This window comes from Elgaria multicarinata, chromosome 17 (assembly GCF_023053635.1).
Source record: "Elgaria multicarinata webbii isolate HBS135686 ecotype San Diego chromosome 17, rElgMul1.1.pri, whole genome shotgun sequence".
NCBI classification, from domain to species: Eukaryota; Metazoa; Chordata; class Lepidosauria; order Squamata; family Anguidae; genus Elgaria; species Elgaria multicarinata.
The window spans coordinates 26,406,605-26,427,014 of NC_086187.1; the positions used below are offsets into that span (position 1 = coordinate 26,406,605).

The 20,410-nt window shown below is 43.1% G+C and overlaps 2 protein-coding genes across 2 annotated transcripts in view; one reads left to right on the top strand and one right to left on the bottom strand.

Annotated features, from left to right (window-relative positions):
- Window positions 1-20,410, top strand: part of MPRIP (myosin phosphatase Rho interacting protein) — a 477,073-nt gene that overhangs the window by 181,471 nt on the left and 275,192 nt on the right. The gene's annotated exons all lie outside the window — the stretch shown is intronic.
- Window positions 559-19,654, bottom strand: COPS3 (COP9 signalosome subunit 3). Its single transcript, XM_063143138.1, has 12 exons — window positions 19,569-19,654; window positions 16,210-16,339; window positions 12,607-12,719; window positions 12,458-12,507; window positions 12,063-12,155; window positions 10,896-11,075; window positions 10,282-10,422; window positions 9,596-9,769; window positions 4,494-4,580; window positions 3,825-3,938; window positions 2,976-3,056; window positions 559-928 (listed from the first exon to the last, which is right to left on the bottom strand). Exons 1-12 carry the CDS (start codon window positions 19,621-19,623, stop codon window positions 875-877), a joined length of 1,272 nt encoding a protein of 423 aa, XP_062999208.1. The 5' UTR covers window positions 19,624-19,654; the 3' UTR covers window positions 559-874.

Below are 20,410 nucleotides of genomic sequence, written 5' to 3' on the forward strand. Positions count from 1 at the left end.
GCCAGGCCTGCCAGGGACACTGTATTAACTCCGAGCTTTCATCGCAGAGCATGAGGCGACAGTGACCAGCCATAAACATGCGGGTGATACAGTGATCTGGAGGCTTCTGGATACAGGGGGAAGGCTATTTTACAGTTTCCTGTGTCAAACAGCCTAGAGTCAGGCCAGATCCTCTGCTCTGGAAGTGTGTGTCACCAGAGCGATTTGGGAAAGAACTAAATTCTCCACCCACCTCTCTGCCTGTCAGCGTGTCAGGCCTTTAATCTAGCAACAGCCCCCAAGTACAAGGCCTGGGCCAGTTTAATTATTCAGGGTGGGGTGGGAGAATATTCAATATTCCCCACCCACCCTTAATAAAAGCTGTTTGGATCATACAAAGAGTTCACGAAAGCCTGTATTTTAGGAAGAAAACAACTGAAGGAAAAATGCTTTTAGACTAGCTACCAATTGTTTTTCATCTCATCCATACCTCTCGTTCCTTGAATTAAGTTAAAACTTTCTGAAATTTGCATGGAGGGGGGAAACGGCCATTATAAAAACAGCAACATTCAAGCCACATAAAACAAAAAGTAAATTATTTAATTCAATAACCATGTTAATCGCAAGATAAATCCACAACAGAATGAGATATTTTTTTTCCTTTCTTTGCAGAGCATGTTTTTGAAATCGTACAGTACTGAGAAGACATCATTTAATTTTTTTTTCTCAATGTCCAGGTGAAACAGTCAGTTCTCTGCTTTCTTTTTGGATTTGCTTTTCCTTTTCTTTTTTTAACACTCGGATCCTAAAGGTAGTTCTCTTTAGCTTTTATTTTTTTTAATTTTTATTTCTTGCGCTCTACAACAGAGTGGCAAAGCAAAATGTGATTTTCAAATCAAGAATAACTGGATGGTTTGCTTCCTGACTCATCTTCTTGGGTACCCATACTCTGTTAAGGGAAAAGAAGAATGGTTTAGCCAATACCTATTTCCAAAAGACACAACAACAACAGCAGCAACAACAACAGGTACATGGAGGATCAGGGATTGATTTTGTGTCAAAACATTAACACAAATCATTTCCCAATTCCCTCTAAGCTGCTGCTTCCCACTTCCTGTATCTTTACATAATTGTGAACGGAAGATGAAAGCTTTTGAAACCATTTATTAAGGGCCACATGAGAATCAATTTCTCCAAGATGACAGCTAAGGCAATCTTGCCTGCAAACCCCACATATGGAGAAGCAACCATAGCTTGGTGGTAAAGCACCTATTTTGTATGCAAAAATTTTTGTATGCAGTAATTTTGGATTACTGCAACGCGCTCTATGTGGGGCTGCCCTTGAAGCTGCTCCGGAAGCTGGAGCTCGTGCAGAATGCTGCAGCTCGGCTGTTGTCTGGAGCTGCCCCTTTCCAGCATGTAACTCCTCTGCTGAGGGAACAGCACAGGCTGCCTATTCGCTACCGGGCCAGGTTGAAGGTTCTTGTACTTGTGTGCAAAGCCTTAAACAACTTGGGACCAGGATACCTGAGAGAGAGAGCACCTTCTCCCTTACCAACCTGCCCGGTCACTGAGGTCTGCTCCTGGTGGTCCCACATAGATCCATCCTCCGATTGGAGTCCACCAGGGGAAGAGCCTTCAGCGTGGTGGCTCCCCTCCTGTGGAACTCCCTGCCTCTGGAGGTCAGGCAGGCACCAACCTTGTACTCCTTTCGGCGCCTCCTGAAAACATCTTTATTCCAAGAAGCCTTTCTCTAACACATAGCCTTGGATTTCTGTTTTTGCTTCTTTTAAATTTTGTTTTAACTGTTTTATTCTGTTTTTATTTTCATTTTACCTTGTACACCGCTCCGAAATTTTTCGATGGGGAGCGGTATATAAATATTCTAGATAAATAAATAATAAATATGCAGCAGGTGCCAGGTTCAAACCCTGGCATTTCCAGTTATCATGATCAGGTAGCAGCTGAGGAAAAGGCCTTCCTCTGACTGAGACCTTGGACAGCGACTGCTAGCCAGAGCAGACACCGCTGGGGCAGAGGGAGAAAAGCCTGACCTTGCAGAAGGACTTCCTTTTGTATATATTCTGCAAGATTGTCCCTGGCTTGAATTTAAGCTTCTCCTGAAGAGGAGTTTCTGCCTGTGGGTGAGATATATGTTGAGCTTTCTCCCTGAATTTTATTTATTTATTTATTTATTTATTACTTTTTTATACCGCCCAATAGCCGAAGCTCTCTGGGCAGTTCACAAGTGATACAGTCCCAGAGGAATCAACCACATGCTTTCTATGAACACCAGAATCAACTCATATGCCATTGCCCACTTAAATTGCAGCCATATGAAAACTGCTGCAATTCGGAAGGACGGAACAGAACGTCTTTTCAAAGAAAAACATGCTACTGTATTTAACAGCATTTAACAACATATGCTAAGTTTGTGGGTTTTTTTAAATGGACCCCAGAACTGTTGTACATTGTACAACAGCCATGTACAGAGCCATGTACATTGATGGTGCTATATAAATAAATAAATAAATAATAATAATAATTGTTGTTTAAAATGGATACTGCATACTGTTGTTTTTATATTTTTTGATGGTTTTAAATTTTGCATACTTTTTAAAATGTCCACTGTTTTTTTAACTTTTGTAAACCGCCCAGAGAGCTTCGGCTATGGGGCGGTATATAAATTTAATAAATAAATAAATAAATATTGTTAATCCGATAGAAAACACCATGTCCTCTGAGTAAGAGGATAAGGGGTGCATATGGGACAACCCTTCTGGTTAAGTAGCAATGCACTGTGGGTTTTTTTTGTCCAAATGGAGATGCTTGCTTTATAGTTATAGATATAATGGGGTATTGCTGTTGTTTTCACTTATGTTCAACAGTACAGAACTTTCATAAAAGTTTAGCATTTGCTGAAAGCTGTGGATAACGGGTCAGCCTTTCAATCCGTTTTGGCACGCAAGCAAACGGAGCTTAGCTTTGACACTTACCTTCTGCACAAACTGAGGGTTCACAGTGATCTCCTGATCCATGGCTTTCAGTCTCTCATCAAGCTCTATACATTTCAGCATCTAAGAAGAGTCATATTATGTAGAACAGCCACAGTTCGTTAGTTTCAGATGTTTTAGGATTCTCAGGCACTGGCACACAAAGCCAGCTTGCCACAAGATTCCTCCCTCTCACTAGCCCACTCACTAGCCCCTTTATCCTTCATGAGCTCTCATTTGCCATTCATTCCGAGCCCACAGAAAAACACTCCTGCAACAAATCAATAACAAAAATGAAGCGATGATCAGCTAGCACGAAATTGGACCCGACTTCTGCCGCTTCTATAGCAAGGATGGGTGGAAAGCAGATCTGGAACTAATGGCAGATCTCTAGGTGATTTGCAGGAGACGAGCAAAGGGTCTTGGATTCCCAATTGTTTAATAGCAAGTAAAAAAACACCACCCTGTTCTGTCATGGCCAGCCTTCTGCTAGTTGATTATCTCTCTGCTACAGTGTTCCTTGGCTGCAAAATATGAGCAACTTGAGTATATATCTTTGGACTGCAAGTGAGACAGAACCGTATTTTTTAATTCTCTCCTGCATGTCAGGAGAAACCAAACCAAACCTGCAAGTACAAAACTAGCACAACAATGAGCAGAGGTCAGCTGCAATGTCTTTACATGATGCATAGGCATGTTTAATTCGTAGAGTTCAAAACACAGGGAAGAATGGAGAAGTGCTGGCGTGGCTTCCGTCCCCCCTTCTCGCCCCCCCCCCCGGTCTTAGCGGTACAATCCCGTTCTGCTACTCACATAAATCACAATCAAAGTGAACATGACGGGTTAATTTACCTCTTGATCAATGTTGTGAAGCATAGCTGGGTTGTTGTACTTCTCAGGATTATCATGGAAACAGACCATGCCATCTTTCTGGTTAATACTTGCAAATATTTCACCATCTTCTATCTGAAAAAAAGGAAAGGAAAAAGATTTAAGCATGTTATAGTTTGGGCCTATGAAAGCCTTTGATTAACCTCCCTGGCAATCTCACCCAGACAACAAAGGGATCGATGCGGATCCTGCCCGGCTCCCAAGGGCTCCTATCTGGCTGGTTTCATTGTTGGCTTTTATTACTCTTATTTTACTGTTTTCTCGCTTTTAACATTTAAACTGTTTTTATATACTTTATTGCTATAAGCCACCTTGGGAGGGTTTCTGCCACGAAAGGTGCAGAAGAAATATTTTAAAATAAATAAATCTATCCTGCCACTTAACGGGGGTTAAGAATATTGTTATTGTATTATATTGATGACAGAAGTTCTTTTCTTTAGTTTTGATTTGCATTTTGTGAAGGACTTGATTACTGACAGCTGTTCGGCGAGACGGGTGTCACTAACATACTTATTAACAGGTTGTAAACCACTCTGAACGCAGCAGATGCACAACTGGTTTACCCAAATAAACCTGATTTGACTTTTCATTTTTGCAGTTTAAAAACTCATCAAAAGCATCATGCCTTACCATATGAAGGACGTATTTTTCTGCTTCCTGAGGCCCCGATAGCTGCACCCTGCTTGCCATGTCTTGTAATGACAGCGTTAAAAACGTCTGAAATTCGGAAGCAGAGCAAAAGTGTTAAGAGATGCAAAGGCCTCTCTTTCCAACAATCCGCCCCACCCCCATTCCCTAGGGCAGGAGTGTTGAGCCTCTTTCAGCCCCAGGACCAAATTCCATTTCAGAGAAACCCGGGGGGGGGGGGGGGCACGGTCCAGGGATGGGTTGTTGGGTTATTTTGCCAGAACTTTTCTCTTTCTGGAACTCTGTTTGTGCTCAGAAACAAACACACATCACACAGGTCTTACACAGCAGAGCTGGTTTATTTCCTTCAGGCTTCTGTGCAGTTCAATTCAGATCAGTTCAGATCAGCACACTGAGGCATACACAGAGAGCAGTGATCATAGAGCAGTGATCAGTAAGCAGTGATCAGTTCCATTTTACACAAGTGAGAGACTACATACAGATCTACACAATTCTTATCTACATTACATACAGCTGTGATGAGGCTAACTTAGAATCTTGGCAAGGTTCCCAGAACAGCCTCTATCTCAAGGTAATTGCCCACAGATATACTTTCTCTGTTTAACCCTGAGATAGCCATACACACACAATTTTAATGACTAAGCAAGTATTTCTTTTCATATACTTAACAGTCCTCCTCTTGCGCATGTTGTTTAAATTGTGTTACAATCTGAGACCCAGCTTTAAAAGCATCTCTTTGTGTTTTACCATTGAACGTTCCACCTGTCCTTCCTCATTTTGTTTTACTTTGAATACCCATTTACAGGTAATGGCTTTACGACCTTCAGGTAAAGGTACTAGCTCCCACGTTTCATTTTTTTCCATTGCTCTGATTTCCTCTGACATTGCTTCATGCCAGCCCTGAGCTTCTGTAGGTTCCATCTCCTGAATTTCCTCAAATGAAGTAGGTTCATAGGCTATCAGTAAAGCTCTATGAGAAACCTGTTTGCTTTGGTATTCATCTGAGTAACGAATTGGAGCTTTGCGTTCCCTTTCTGATCGTCTTGGCATAGTTACAGGCATAGTTTCCTCCTTTACAGTTTCTTCCCCCTCCCTCTCTTGCTGAGATTGTTCAGGAATTTCTTCTGTTTCTACAGCTTTCTGTTCTACAGGCAAACTTACATACTGTTTTGTTTCCTGCATTTGTTCATGAAAAACTACATCTCTGCTTACAATTACACTTTTGTGATATGGAGACCACAAACGGTAGCCTTTTGTTTGTGTATCATATCCCAACAGTTTACATTCCAAACCTCTTTGAGCTAGCTTTCCTGGTCTGTTTTCTTTCTGAACATGAGCAAAACATTTACTCCCAAAAACCCTTATATGTGACACTCTAGGTTTTCTTTTGTAAAACATTTCATATGGAGTTTTTTCATGTACAGAGTGGTAAAGCCTGTTTAACAAATAATTTGAGGTGGACAAAGCTTCTGCCCAGAACAGATTAGACAATCCTGACTCTCTCAATAGAGCTCTTAACATGTTCTGCAAGGTTCTGTTTTTCCTTTCTGCAACTCCATTTTGAAATGGTGAATATGGAGCAGTAAGGTCATGTTGTATACCTTCATCACTGAGGAATTTTTTAAATTGGTTGCTAAGAAATTCACCTCCCCGGTCCGTTCTTAGATTAGCTATAGGTTCTTTAAATCTATTTTTACTCCACTTAACAAACGCTTTGAACTTTCCAAAAGTTTCACTCTTCTGTTTTAACACATACACAAATCCAAATCTACTGTAATCATCAACAATAGACAAGAAAAATCTGTTTCCTCCTTGACTTGTCTCAAAAGGACCTGCAAGATCTGCATGAATTAATTCAAAAATTCTTTTTGTTGTTCTCTCACTATGTTTTGGAATGTTTGACTTATGACACTTGGTTTCACTGCATACATTACATTCTACATAGTTAGAACATGGTTTGATTTTCACCCCTTCACACAATTCTGGAATCTTAGAAATTGTTTTATAGTTAGCATGACCAAACCTTTTATGAATTAAATGGATACACTCTTGGTGTGGTTTGCAATTGGCTATTGTTTTTGTTGTGACTTTGCTGGCTACAACTTCATTTTCTGTACAAGTATTAATCACATACAAAGATTCTTTCATTATTCCCTGCACACACACCTTGTTTCCCTGTTTTATAGTACAATTTTCTTCAGTAAAACAAACCTCATACCCCATTTCTGTTAACTGAAACACACTTAGAAGGTTTGTTTCTAATTCTGGTACATATAAAACACTTTGTAGTTCAACTCCCAGACAATCAAAATATACATTACCCACACCACAAATCTGGATTTTTGTTCCATTTGCAAGGGTAACACACTTTTGCTCTGAAGTAGAAGTTTCCAAGGTAACAAATGAAAGTTTGTCTTTTGCCATACTTATTGAAGCCCCAGAGTCCAAAAACCAAGGATTCATTGTCTCTTTGACTCTTGCTAGAAGACACTTCTTTGTTGATTCAGCTTCATTCATGTTGTTTTCTTCTCTCCACTTTGCTGTCGACTGCTTTTTCTTCTTGTTGTTGTTGCAATCCCGCCGTAAATGTTCTGTGGAACCACAATTAAAGCATTTCCTTGCCTTTAATGCAGCCACCACATCAGAAGATTTATGGCTTTGTTGAAATTCAGCCACAGGATGTTTAAGGCTCTGTTGTTTTGAAGCTTGTCTTCTTTCATAGGTTTCCAGTAGTTTTCCAGCTACATACTCAAGGGTTAAATTTTTCTCCTCTTGACTTTCCATCATGGTGACAACCGCGTCGTACGATGAATCAAGACTTGACAAAATCACATAGACTTGGTGTATAGTTGTAAACTCCATCCCTCGTGCCCTGAGTTGATTGAAGATTTCTCTCATGCTTTTCAAATGGTTTGACATAGACTCCCCTGGTTTCAGCTTCATTCCATACAGTTTCCGGGTTAGAATTATTTTACTGCCCGCTGTTTCTCTTTGATATACAGCTTGTAGCGCATTCCAGCACTCTTTTGATGTATTCAAAAACTGAATGAAGGAAATTTGAGAGTCTTCCACAGCTAATGCAATAATTGCCATTGCTTTTGCATCGTCCTTAAACCATTTAGCATTCTGTGGATCTGCTCTATCTGGTGGATCCTCTGTGACTACATACCACAGTTCAGCCTGAATCAGATACATTTGCATTTTGTAAGACCATAATGCATAGTTAGAGTCATTCAGCTTTTCCAACAATTGATGCAAACCAGACATATTAGCTCCTGCCATTTCCTCTGCTTTAGGAATTGGTATCTCACCGTCCTTCTGCTCAGAGTCCTCCTCAGAGTCAGCCGACTGAGATTTTTCCTCACTTTGCAGCACTGGCTTTAGCTTGATGTCTTCCTTCATCAACAGTTTTCTGTTTTAGCAGACTCCTGGTTCTGATACTGCACCGTTCCCATCAAGTTCTGGTTCTTCTGCCTGGATTAGGCTGGCGTAGGCTGGTCTAGGCTAGACTGGACTGGACTGGGCCCATAACCTTTGTTGGGTTATTTTGCCAGAACTTTTCTCTTTCTGGAACTCTGTTTGTGCTCAGAAACAAACACACATCACACAGGTCTTACACAGCAGAGCTGGTTTATTTCCTTCAGGCTTCTGTGCAGTTCAATTCAGATCAGTTCAGATCAGCACACTGAGGCATACACAGAGAGCAGTGATCATAGAGCAGTGATCAGTAAGCAGTGATCAGTTCCATTTTACACAAGTGAGAGACTATATACAGATCTACACAATTCTTATCTACATTACATACAGCTGTGATGAGGCTAACTTAGAATCTTGGCAAGGTTCCCAGAACAGCCTCTATCTCAAGGTAATTGCCCACAGATATACTTTCTCTGTTTAACCCTGAGATAGCCATACACACACAATTTTAATGACTAAGCAAGTATTTCTTTTCATATACTTAACATGGGTGAGGTCGAAACCCCCCAAATACCAGCATATTTTAACATAGCACTCTTATTGGCAGTAACTGCCAACCTTTTAGGATTGGGGGGAAATCTACACAAAAGCCGAGAAACCCAAGAATCAGTGGTTAGGGGGAAAAGGGGCACGGCTTTCTGAGCTGGATCTGGTCCGAGCACCACTGCCCTAAGAGACTCGCATCTTGAAGGGAACTGGCAGTATTCTGCACAGCATAGAACAATAGAGAGATGTATAATTAGAAGCCATGCAAGCCAGGAACCATTTTAGCTTGTTGTGCCCATGAAGTCTCCACAATAACTTTTTCCGTGTGACGGAAGACCTTCAGCATGGCACTTATAGAATCATAGAATAGCAGAGTTGGAAGGGGCCTACAAGGCCATCGAGTCCAACTCCCTGCTCAATGCACGAATCTACCTTAAAGCATCCCTGACAGAGGGTTGTCCAGCTACCTCTTGAAGGCCTCTAGTGTGGGAGAACCCACAAACCTCCCTAGGTAACTGGTTCCATTGTCGCACTGCTCTAACAGTCAGGAAGTTTTTCCTGATGTCCAGCCAGAGTCTAGCTTCCTTTAACTTGAGCCCGTTATTCCGTGTCTTGCACTTTGGGAGGATCGAGAAGAGATCCTGGCCCTCCTCTGTGTGACAACCTTTCAAGTATTTGAAGAGTGCTATCATGTCTCCCCTCAATCTTCTCTTCTCCAAGCTAAACATGCCCCGTTCTTTCAGTCTCTCTTCATAGGGCTTTGTTTCCAGACCCCTGATCATCCTGGTTGCCCTCCTCTGAACACGCTCCAGCTTGTCTGCGTCCTTCTTGAATTGTGGAGCCCAGAACTGGACGCAATACTCTAGATGAGGCCTAACCAGGGCCGAATAGAGAGGAACCAGTACCTCACGTGATTTGGAAGCTATACTTCTATTAATGCAGCCCAAAATAGCATTGGCCTTTCTTGCAGCCATATCGCACTGTTGGCTCATATTCAGCTTGCGATCTACAACAATTCCACATAACATTCCCATGGACTCAATGGAACATCTGGGAATGGCTACAAAACCCTCTCCGCCCCTCCAGCGTGCTTAAAACACGGAGCAGAACGGATGCCCCACCTTAGTTAGCCTTTGAATGTTCTTTTTATAGAGGGATGACAAGCATTGCTTCACTAAGCCCATGTTGTTATCTCTGGTAAAAGTCTCGCTATGCTTGTTCACCAGATTTCGCAACTCTGAGGGCTTATTGGTTGCATACACTTGCGCTAATTCGTGGTAGGCGTTGCTAAGTGGCTGCAAGGAGAAAACAAGACAGATTTAAAAGATGCAAGGACTGGCACTTTAATCACAAATGAGCCCCCCACCTCCACCCCCCCCACTGCCCTCGTCAGGGACAAATGATCTCAAGAGCTGCTTCATGCAAATCACTCTACAGGTCCATCTAGCCCAGCCTTCCTCAACCTGGGGCGCTCCAGATGTGTTGGACTGCATCTCCCAGAATGCCCCAGCCAGCTGGCTGGGGCATTCTGGGAGTTGTAATCCAACACATCTGGAGTGCCCCAGGTTGAGGAAGGCTGATCTAGCCTGTTTTGACTACTCTGAGTGTCAACAGCACTCTTAAGTTCCCGCACCCTCACCCCAGTCCTGCTTCCCCAAATCTTTTGAGCTAGAAATGCCACAGATTGAACTGGAGGCCTTGCCTGCAACGGATGTGCTCTTACCAGTGAGCTAGCCTCTCCCTCTAAGAAATTGGAGTGATCCTACCCCCAAAGGTATCCATATAAGACGATTTTCTGGAGTCTTACCTTAACGAATCTACCCACTATCTGGGAGGTGTACTTTGGAAGTTGCTGCACTTTGCCAAGTAGTATCAATGAAACTAGGATATATTTTTTATAAGATTCCAACATAATATGACTGACTGCCATGGCGGGAGTAGTTATAGCCTGAGCAAGAGAAACACAAGAGAAACAAAAGAGAGAGAGAGAGAGAGAGAGGAAATGAAAACCATCACAATGCTCTTTTAATTAATTTTATGTATCTGATTTACACTGTATTGTACTAATGTTGTTCCCCGCCTCAATCTAAAGAGAGACAGGTAAGAAATAAATTTATTTATTATTGTTATTAAACACGTCTTAAGTAGATCACGGATGAAAACTGGATTTGTAAATAGTCATTTGCCTATTCTCTTGTGGGGAGTAAGAATCGCCTCCAGGTGAGGAGGGGCGATTTTGTAACTTGGATGAGTCTATTTTATTTTCAGGCTCTTGACGTGCCCCAGTGTCTTGCATTCAAGAACTGAGGGCAAGCAGGTTAGTACATTTCTACACTTCTTTTTACATGGCCGTTAGAACCTCAAGCTGACCCCTCCTGAGGCAGACAGACCTCTCCTTCCACACCCAAAGGAAAACATTACCTGCTCATAGAAGTAGAGCGCTCTTTCAAAGTTCTTGAGCCCAGTGTATATCATTCCACCATAGTAGTAGTAACATAGAAAGTGCTTTGCATCATATGCCCCGTTCTCTTTACAAATATCCATCATGTCCACATCTAGATATGGGAGGGCAGGTTTAAAGCATTTTGCTAACAAACAGAGCTAAAATGAAACAGACCAGAGTTACAAAAACAAAAAAAACCAGCCGCTACTTTCACATGCTTAAGAACAAGATCTCTACTTGCATACAGCTGCATCTACAAAACATGCAGACCCCATTACGTTGAGCAACTCCGGCTTTAATGCAAACTTTTAGGCTTAACTGAGAAGGTGCAGCAGAACTTCTGAATAATTTGACTGAGTCCTATTTCCCTACTGCTCACCTGCACTTGCAAACCTTCAAATTTCCATTACTATTCTTGTCTCTAACAAAACATTTTAATTTCTGCAAACACACCTGATCCCTGAAAGGTATACAAGTCATATGTTCAGACCAATGTATATTAGCGTCACTTGTGCAAATGTGGTCGTTTCCTAGCTAGGCTTTTTGGTTTGTTGGAAGCAAGCACAGCACTGTAAATCCTCTCATCACCTGTCTCATCTACGGTGCCAGATTGAAAGGGCCAGATCAAGTTTCCCAGTCTATTCCAGTAACCTAATGCCAATTTAAAGACCTACCTAAAGCTACAAGGTGTACGTGCAGCTCAAGTTACTGGCAGCACCATATGCCATCTGGAATGCTTTATACTATAAAGTCTATAGCTGTATGCAACTTTCGCCACTCTGAGGCTGAATTGAGGGGGAGATGTAGAAACAAATTTGGAACATTTATTGTCACTGTTGCCCTACTGTCCATTATGAATGATTCAGAAAACAACTAGCTTAGGAAGGGAGTTTTGAAGCAGCACCGCGACTCTGCTATTCTATGATTCTATAGGGACGCTTTAGGGTGGATTCCTGCATTGAGCAGGGGGTTGGACTCGATGGCCTTGTAGGTCCCTTCCAACTCTGCTATTCTATGATTCTATGATTCTACTCCAACCTATTCAGAGGAATTTAAGGCTGGAAGGGGTCTGGAGGCTGTTAAGAACGTTCTGCATTGCAAGAACCCTTGAAGGCTAAGTACATTAACTTACTAGAATTCCTTACCTGGCATAGATCTGCATGTATTGAGGTCAGCTGGTTGGTGTTCATTTGCATCTTGTCTATGGCTTGCCTGAGAATACCAATTCCTCGCAGGGCCTGTCAGAAATGTAAGAGGTCCATACAGACTCACGTGCCAACACTTATAACAGAAAAACCACCAATGGCTTTACCTTGGATTAGCATATCTGAAAATACCTAGTTTCTATTGTAACACATTCCCTGCCCTAGGGGCTGGAAGTCCCAAAGCAGTGACTTCATACCAAGAGGCGGGCAAGAGAGAAGGGGCAACATTACTGCACAAAGAAGTGCAAGTTCTCCAGAAAACAACCACTAACCCAAAGCTCTGAGAATCTAACAACTATGTTGTTATTTAAACGACTGTGTTTCATCTTGTTTACCTGCTTCCGTTCCACAAGGGCATTTGTTAACTGGTGACACAGGCCAGCAACTAGAGGCACATAAAAGAAAGAAAGAAAAACAATTGAGAAGTCCCAAATAGGAGAACACATCAAATTTGGGGATACACAGGACTGCGGAACCAACTCACAAGTGTCTGTTGCATATCGAATGTGTTCTCCATTACAGGTGCTGATAAAAAGCTGAACCTGCGAGAATAACGTTTCGAAGTCAGGGACGCTGGGCATAGAAAACTTCACAAACCTAAAAAAGAAGACAGAAAACATACTTAGTATTTGCTTTTCTGTCAGCAGCTCTAAGGTCTCAACCTTAGAGACAGGTGAAGCAGCGGAATCTTTGGGCATGGAGAAAGGTGTAGCTTTCACGAAGGGATAAAGCTGACACAGCTCCTAAGAGCCGCAGGAAATCACAGAGGTTGGCTATACACAGCCACAGCTAGGAAGATCAGCCCCACACCAATGCCTGTCTTCATGGCGCTTCCTCAGTCAGTCTGTTTGAACACGGTGGATGGAAGGAATCAAAGAGGATTGACATGACCAAGGCTTTACATCAAGGGTGGGTAACTTGTAGCTCCCACCCCGTATGTTTTGAGCTATAATTCCCATCAAGCTTAGCCAGCCTAGGCAATGGTGAGGGCTGATGGGAGTTGCAGTACTCCAGATGTTTTGCCCTATAAGTGGCCCACCCTTGCGTTACACTGTATAGGGAGGGTTCCGTATTCCCCCCTACTGCACAAAGCAAGGAATTCTACAGAAACTGCTTTTATTGCAATGCTGCTGATAAAGAACAGAGGAGGCCCTGAAGGAAAGGAGCCAGCAACTCCAAGATCATATCAGTTGGCTGGATAACAGGAGACCCATCTCCCTTCCAGAATACGAAGAATTGTTTCCTGAAACTGGCCATGCTTTCGCCCTGTTCAAGCCTTTAGCTTTAGAATTTAAAGAGCGCATGGAGGAGGGGGAGCAAGGATGTGTTGGATCCTGGAATGGATCTTGGTTATGCTTTCCATTGCTTTGTTAATTGCTGAGTATCTGGAAGAACAGAGGACTCAGCAGAAACTTAAAGGTCAACTCTACACCTGGACATTAAGTGTAATAATTGAATAATTGTCTAAGTGATTGTCTTCAATTAAGGGTTGCAAGGAGTTGCATCATTGTACAGTTTGTCTATAAAAGTAAATGTGTTTTGCATGTTCAGTATCTGCTGCTTGTTCCCCATTACCACTTGATGTGTGCTGTATTGACTGACCGTTTGTAAGTATTTGTATCTGTACTGCCATAACTAAATTATATGTATTTGCCAGTGAAAAGGTTTGTTTTAACCTACAAGAATCTTTGCCTTGATTCATGTCTTTGCTGTCTCTTGGCTGAGAACCGCTGCATTCTCTGCTAGTCTCTGGAGGCCCAGACAGAGACTTAATACAAAAAGGTTATGTGCCAGAATCCCAGTCTGTGCCATAACTAATCAACTTTTATGCCATAACTCAACAGAATGAACATGCTAACTCCACCCCCCACCCTGTTGTCACCCTTCTCACCCTCTGTATGTTGAAGGCAAACTTCTGCAGCAGGGGAGCCCACGTGATGCAGAACCCTAGAAAACCGGGGCTCTAAAACTACACGGCGGCAGAAAGCTCCCTGCTACAGGAGTCCCTTCTCGACACCTGGAGGTGGTGGAGCAAGAGAGCTTGTCTCATCTCTTCCCCCTTGCGCGTACTTTAAACCCTGAAGCTGAATGCCTGAATAGGACTTCTGACAATACAGTCACTTGAGCACTTTTCACTGCTGAAAAGTGAAAGCACTCAAGGTACCACTGGCTGTACCGAGTTCACAGCTAACTCTGATTTTGTGAATCCAGCCACAGGAGAACAAGGCGGTTGAGTCTCTTTCGGCCTAGGGGCCAAACTCCGTTTCGGAGAAGTCTCTTGGAGGCACGTTCTAGTGGTGGGCTGGCAGGGCCACAGGGAAAAGGAGTGTGGCCCTCTTACTGCCAGTTAACTAAGCTTTAGGAGAAGCATTCCAACCTTCTAGAATGGGGGGGGGGGAAATTGTACAAGAGCCAGGAAACCACCAAATGACCAGAGGTCGGGGAAAGGGATCAGGGGAACAGGGTGTGGCCATTTAGAGGGCTGAATTTGGCAGGTAAAAATATCAACGCTACCAAGAAGTCTTCAGCTTCCTCACATGGCAAAAGCTTTTGCTAGCTGGTGCTCTGCTTATGGAATGGAAATCTCCAAAATGGTGTTAAATTCAGTGGGTGTCTTCCTTGTCAACCTGCTCCACCAGTCAAAGCAACAGAGGTCAAAGACCCAAAAGTTTTGAGGTTCAACATCTGTTATTCTCAAGTTCAAAACTCAACAGCTTTTATTCTCAAGTCTTAAGGAAATTAAGCCATTTGAATCTGCTCACACTTTTATTACTGCTGGTCAAAAACCTTCATCTATCCCCATGTCTAAGGCAAGGCAGTAGACCTGCTCAAATCCACTTCAAAGATGGCAGCCAAAAGACAAATCCAGTGCAAAGCACTTCAGTTCATAGGACTGCATCCATCACCACCCAAAACCTTTAAACAAATAACTGTAACCAACCCGGCTCAACACACCGCATATCCACAGAGAAGAAAAATGTTACAGTCACTAGAATTGTATGATTTCTTCTAACAGTTTCCAGAGAGTACTGAAAAAACCAAGTGGGAAAATACACTACAGAATATGATCTATATAGCACAGGCTTTCCCAACCTGCCATTAGCAGATATGGTGCCATCAGCGTCAATTTGCAGAATAGAAGGGGACAGGTCCCTGCCCCAAGGAACTTGCAATCTAAAATTCAACACAGGGAAAGAATAAAAGGAGGGAGACAGCATGAAGTTGTTTCAGCTGCACATCCTTAGGCTTAATCACAGAGCTGGGTTGTGCTGTGAAAGCTTCACAGAACAGGTGTGAAAAGTCATTTTTATTCTTCACACAAACTAACTCTCCACAGCAACTTTGGATTGTTTCCTTCTGTCACTGGATAGATGTAGTGCTCTTGTTTATAGGCTGTTTTACAGACTGAGACCATGATTTTTAAGTACAGTTGCTGTGTCAACCGTTTATCAAAGGGTTGACACGGGGGAGAACCCACTCCCAAAATGTGCCTTCCTAGTCACTGTTCAAAAGCCTATAAACCTTTGTAAAAGCAAGATGTCTAGAAACTGACTTTATAACATGATATCCATAATCTTTTAGGTTTTCATATTTCAACACACCTTGCACAACATGCACAGAATAGCCATGGATGTCTCTCATGACACCCTGACCCAAAATATTTGCAGCACGACTGCCCACATAACTCCTTTCCATGTTAGCAAGACATCTTTCTTCCAAGTTTTTGCAGCAGAACAAAATCTAACGATACCAACATGCAGCCATTTTTGCTATGTTTGATACAATATCCACAATGAACCAGGTTCAGCTACCCCCTGCCCATTCTGCTGAGTGCATTGCCCAAAGCAGACTAGGAATTCTTCATAAATGATATTAACAATCACTGCATTTAACTAAATTACACCTTAAGTGTTCTACCCACAGGTCTTTTTTTTAAAAAAAATACAATTCACATTTCCCAACCTTTTTAAAAAAATAGCATTATCTTCATAAAGGTGAAGAATAGCCCCATGACGTTTTGGACAGCACACCCATACACAATTCAAACCTAGAGTGAAAACTTCAAATAAAGGAAATCAGCACTTACAAAACAGCAAGAACACCCAACGAGTGTTCTTGCACATCTAGGGCACCAAGCACTGTATCCAGGTGAGAGAGGTTTTTTGCTAGCAGTTCTCCACTTTTGTTGATCAGTTCACAAAGCTGGGTCATTTGCCCTGAAACAGGAAAAGTGGGGTGTTACATATCAGTTTGGACAATAATATACTGGATTAACCAAGAGGGTTCTCCTTACATCCAGAAACTTCAACCCCAACTGGCAGACTGTAGTCCAGGCTTAGCAAGAGGGAAGGTTCCCCAAATAATTCAATACAAGAACAGTTTACAAAGAGTACATAGATTTATTCAAACTTTTAAATAAAGTAAGGGCTGTCTTAATTAAAGGGCTGTCTTGTTTTTACTAACTGTATTATATGCCACTCTGGGAGCCTTTTGGCTGATGAGCAACATAAAAATATTTTAAATAAAATAAATACATAAAAATACATAAATACACCCAGGCAAATCAACTCTTTGAGCCAGGAATTTTATGCTAAGGTACTCACTTTAAATAACCAGGAGTAGTTTACATGTACTCTTTCATAAGTAGATTACACACTTCACTTCACTCTTGCAGCATGAGAGTCTGAGTAAGACAGCAGCAGGAAGTTGTGGGATGGCGTTGGAGGGGGCAGTTGATTGGAAACCTTCAGCCCCACAAAAACAATACCATGGACAGCACCATGGCTGAAATCCTAGGCTAGTTAGTAAAAAGTAAATGCAAATGCAATCTTTTCCAGAACGTAGGAATAAGTATTTATATGAACCACTGGTATTGTAAAAAGTTTTTGATGTATTTATTTTAAAAAAGAAAATTTGAGTTCTTAAAGAAAACAAGTCTGGAAAAAAAAACCCATGCAAACAGCATTTTACCAATGAGTCTGTGCATATCTAGCATCTACAAAGATAAGGCTGACTTAACATTTGAAACTGAAGACCACAAATTTGAAATATTTGTTTCACTTAGACAAATAACAGAAACAAAATGAAACTAGAAAGTACCAGTGCCTGATATCTTTAGAAGAATATAATTATCCTTTAAAAAATTCCCTTTGCCCAATCCAGAGATTACCACACCTGAGAAAAGGCTGCATGTTACTGCATGCAAGAATCTCCCGTGGCCGTCAGGGGCAGTGTGAGGTTGGGGTCCCAGAAGGCAGAGTAAATTAAGAAGGGCCCTCCACCAAATTCAGAGGTCTGAGAAATGCTATCGTAGAAATATAAAATATACAGTATGTTCTAGAAACCTTTCAGCAGCCATGCTGTTGTCTCCCATCACACACCAGGTCACAAATACAAACACTTAAAATAAAAAATTAAAAGAGGCGAGCTAAAGCAACTTAAAGCAACCTACAGCTCCAGCCCAAAAAGATTACTGTTGCTTCTCTGAGACACACGTTTATACTGCTTTGATAAATGCACAGACCCCTTTACACAAAATCCCACAAAGTGCATTTCAGAACAAGGTATCAGGATTCTGCATGTCCAAAGAATAACTTAAGTAAAAACTGGGAAAACTAGGCCTATCTGCTACAGTTATGTGCAAGAGGCCCAGAGCTTGTCATTCAACCTTCTGTTAAATCAATACACATCAACAACACAACTTCATAAACAAATATATCCCAAACGCATCTCACCTTTCTTCAGTGCTCTCCCCAATACAGTTTTTGATTGCCACAAAATTTAATGCATGAAGTCATGCTGTGTGTCAGATAACTTACATTAAGGTTTCATTTTTGTTTTCTAATTTACCCTGAACAACCAGTGTAAGGCATGAAAGGTGTGTGAGGAGGTGCATTTCTTTCTATACACACCACAAACATCTTTGAATACCTTATCCTTTGCAAGGATCGATCTACCAAACTATAGAGCAGGTACAGTAAGTGTAGTGTATTATTATTATTATTTATTCAATTTATATCCCGGCTTTTTTCCTCCAAGGAACCCAAGGCGGCATACATAATCCTTCTTGCCCTCTCCATTTTTAGTGTAGTAGCTGGAGTGTTGGACTGGGAGTCGGAAAATCCGGGTTCTTGTCCCCACTCAGCCATGGAAGCTCACTGGGTGACTTTGGCCCAGTCACAGACTCTTAGCCTGACCTACCTCACAGGGATGTTGTTGTGAGGATAAAATGGAGAGGATTATGTATGCCACCTTGGGTGCCTTGGAGGAAAAAAGGCAGGATATAAATTCAATAAATAAATGAATAATATATTTTGAAGAGTGAGGAAGTATAGAGAGGTGTGTTATAGGAGCTGGCTAAATAATAATAATAACAATCTTATGATAGCTAAGCTTTCCTCATGTTCCATCACTCTACTTAGCGTGCCATGTGAACCATGCTAACCATGGTGGCTACATAACCACGGTTTAAACTAGGGCGACCCTATGAAAAGGAGGACCGGGCTCCTGTATCTTTAACAGTTGTATTGAAAAGGGAATTTCAGCAGGTGTCATTTGAATATATGGAGAACCTGGTGAAATTCCCTCTTCATCACAGCAGTTAAAGCTGCAGGAGCTATACTAGAGTGACCCTATGAAAAGGAGGACAGGGCTCCTGCAGCTTTAACAGTTGTACTGAAAAGGGAATTTCTGCAGGTGTCATTTGAATATATGGAGAACCTGGTGAAATTCCCTCTTCATCACAGCAGTTAAAGCTGCAGGAGCTATACTAGAGTGACCCTATGAAAAGGAGGACAGGGCTCTTGCAGCTTTAACAGTTGTATTGAAAAGGGAATTTCTGCAGGTGTCATTTGTATATATGGAGAACCTGGTGAAATTCCCTCTTCATCACAGCAGTTAAAGCTGCAGGAGCTATACTAGAGTGACCCTATGAAAAGGAGGACAGGGCTCCTGCAGCTTTAACAGTTGTATTGAAAAGGGAATTTCTGCAGGTGTCATTTGTATATATGGGGAACCTGGGTAAATTCCCTCTTCATCACACCAGTTATAGCTGCAGGTGCCCTGCCCTCTTTTAAATCCGGTCACTCTAGTATAGCTCCTGCAGCTTTAACTGCTGTGATGAAGGGGGAATTTCACCAGGTTCTCCGTATATACAAATGACACCTGCTGAACTTCCCTTTTCTATGCAAGTGTTGAAGATACGGGAGCCCCCCTGTCCTCCATTCCATAGGGTCACCTTAAATAAATGGAGTATAAAATTGAATGTTGACCCCCCCCCACACACACACACTCTTCGCGTCCTCGCGCCACATCCCCAGGAGGGCAGGGCGGGGGCGGCTGCTGCCGTCCACCTGCGTGGCTCGCCTGAGGAGGGCCCGGGGAGGCCCGGCTTCCCTCGAGAGGCCGCCCCCCGCCCAGCCCGGCCCGGCCCGGCCCGGCGCTCACCTTGGGCCGAGAGCTGCCTGACGCTGTTGACGAACTGCTCCAGGGCGGACGCCATCTTGGCGCCTCTCGGGAGACCAGGCCGGGAGGGGGGGAGGGCGGGCGGGAGCGGGGCCCGGGCCGGGGACGGCAAGGAAGGAGTCGCCTCCGCCTGCTCCTGTTTCTCCTTCTCCAACGGCAGAAGCGACGCCGCCCGCGCCGGGCCAATCCGACGCCGCCTCGAGGGTCACGGGGCCGCGCTGCGGGCGCGTCACTTCCGCCGCGCCACGCGGGGCTGGCGCGCCGGGCCTTGACAGGGGCGTTGCTATGGGAACCGCCTCCCGGCCCTCAACCCGGAAGTCGCCGTCCGGGGGTAAACATAAACCGCTGGCTCGCTTCCCAACCCCCCCATCGTTTGCTTCTCGGCCCCTCTGGCCCGCGGGAGGCGTGGATGGAGTCGATGGGAGGGACGGGTGGCGATGGCAGGCCTGCTACCAACACCAACACCGCCGCTCCGTTGGCTCTAACGTGATCCAAACTGGGTTTTCTTACATCACCAAACCTGATATGATGAATGCACTGCGAATCCAGAGTGGTTGGTTGCTAAGGCCCAACGTGACGTCACATTGGCGTCACTCCCGGCAGCACCATGCGCCTCACTTAGCACCTTGTTGTTGTTGTTCCTCCAAACTGCACAGAGCTTTACAGTTATATAATGAAGAAAGAACAGGGCGCCTTGTGTCACCTTAAAGAAGAACACATGTATTATGGTACAATAGGGTGACCCTTTGAAAAGGAGGACTGAGCTCCTGTATCTTTAACAGTTGCATTGAAAAGGGAATTTCAGCAGGTGTCGTTTGTATATG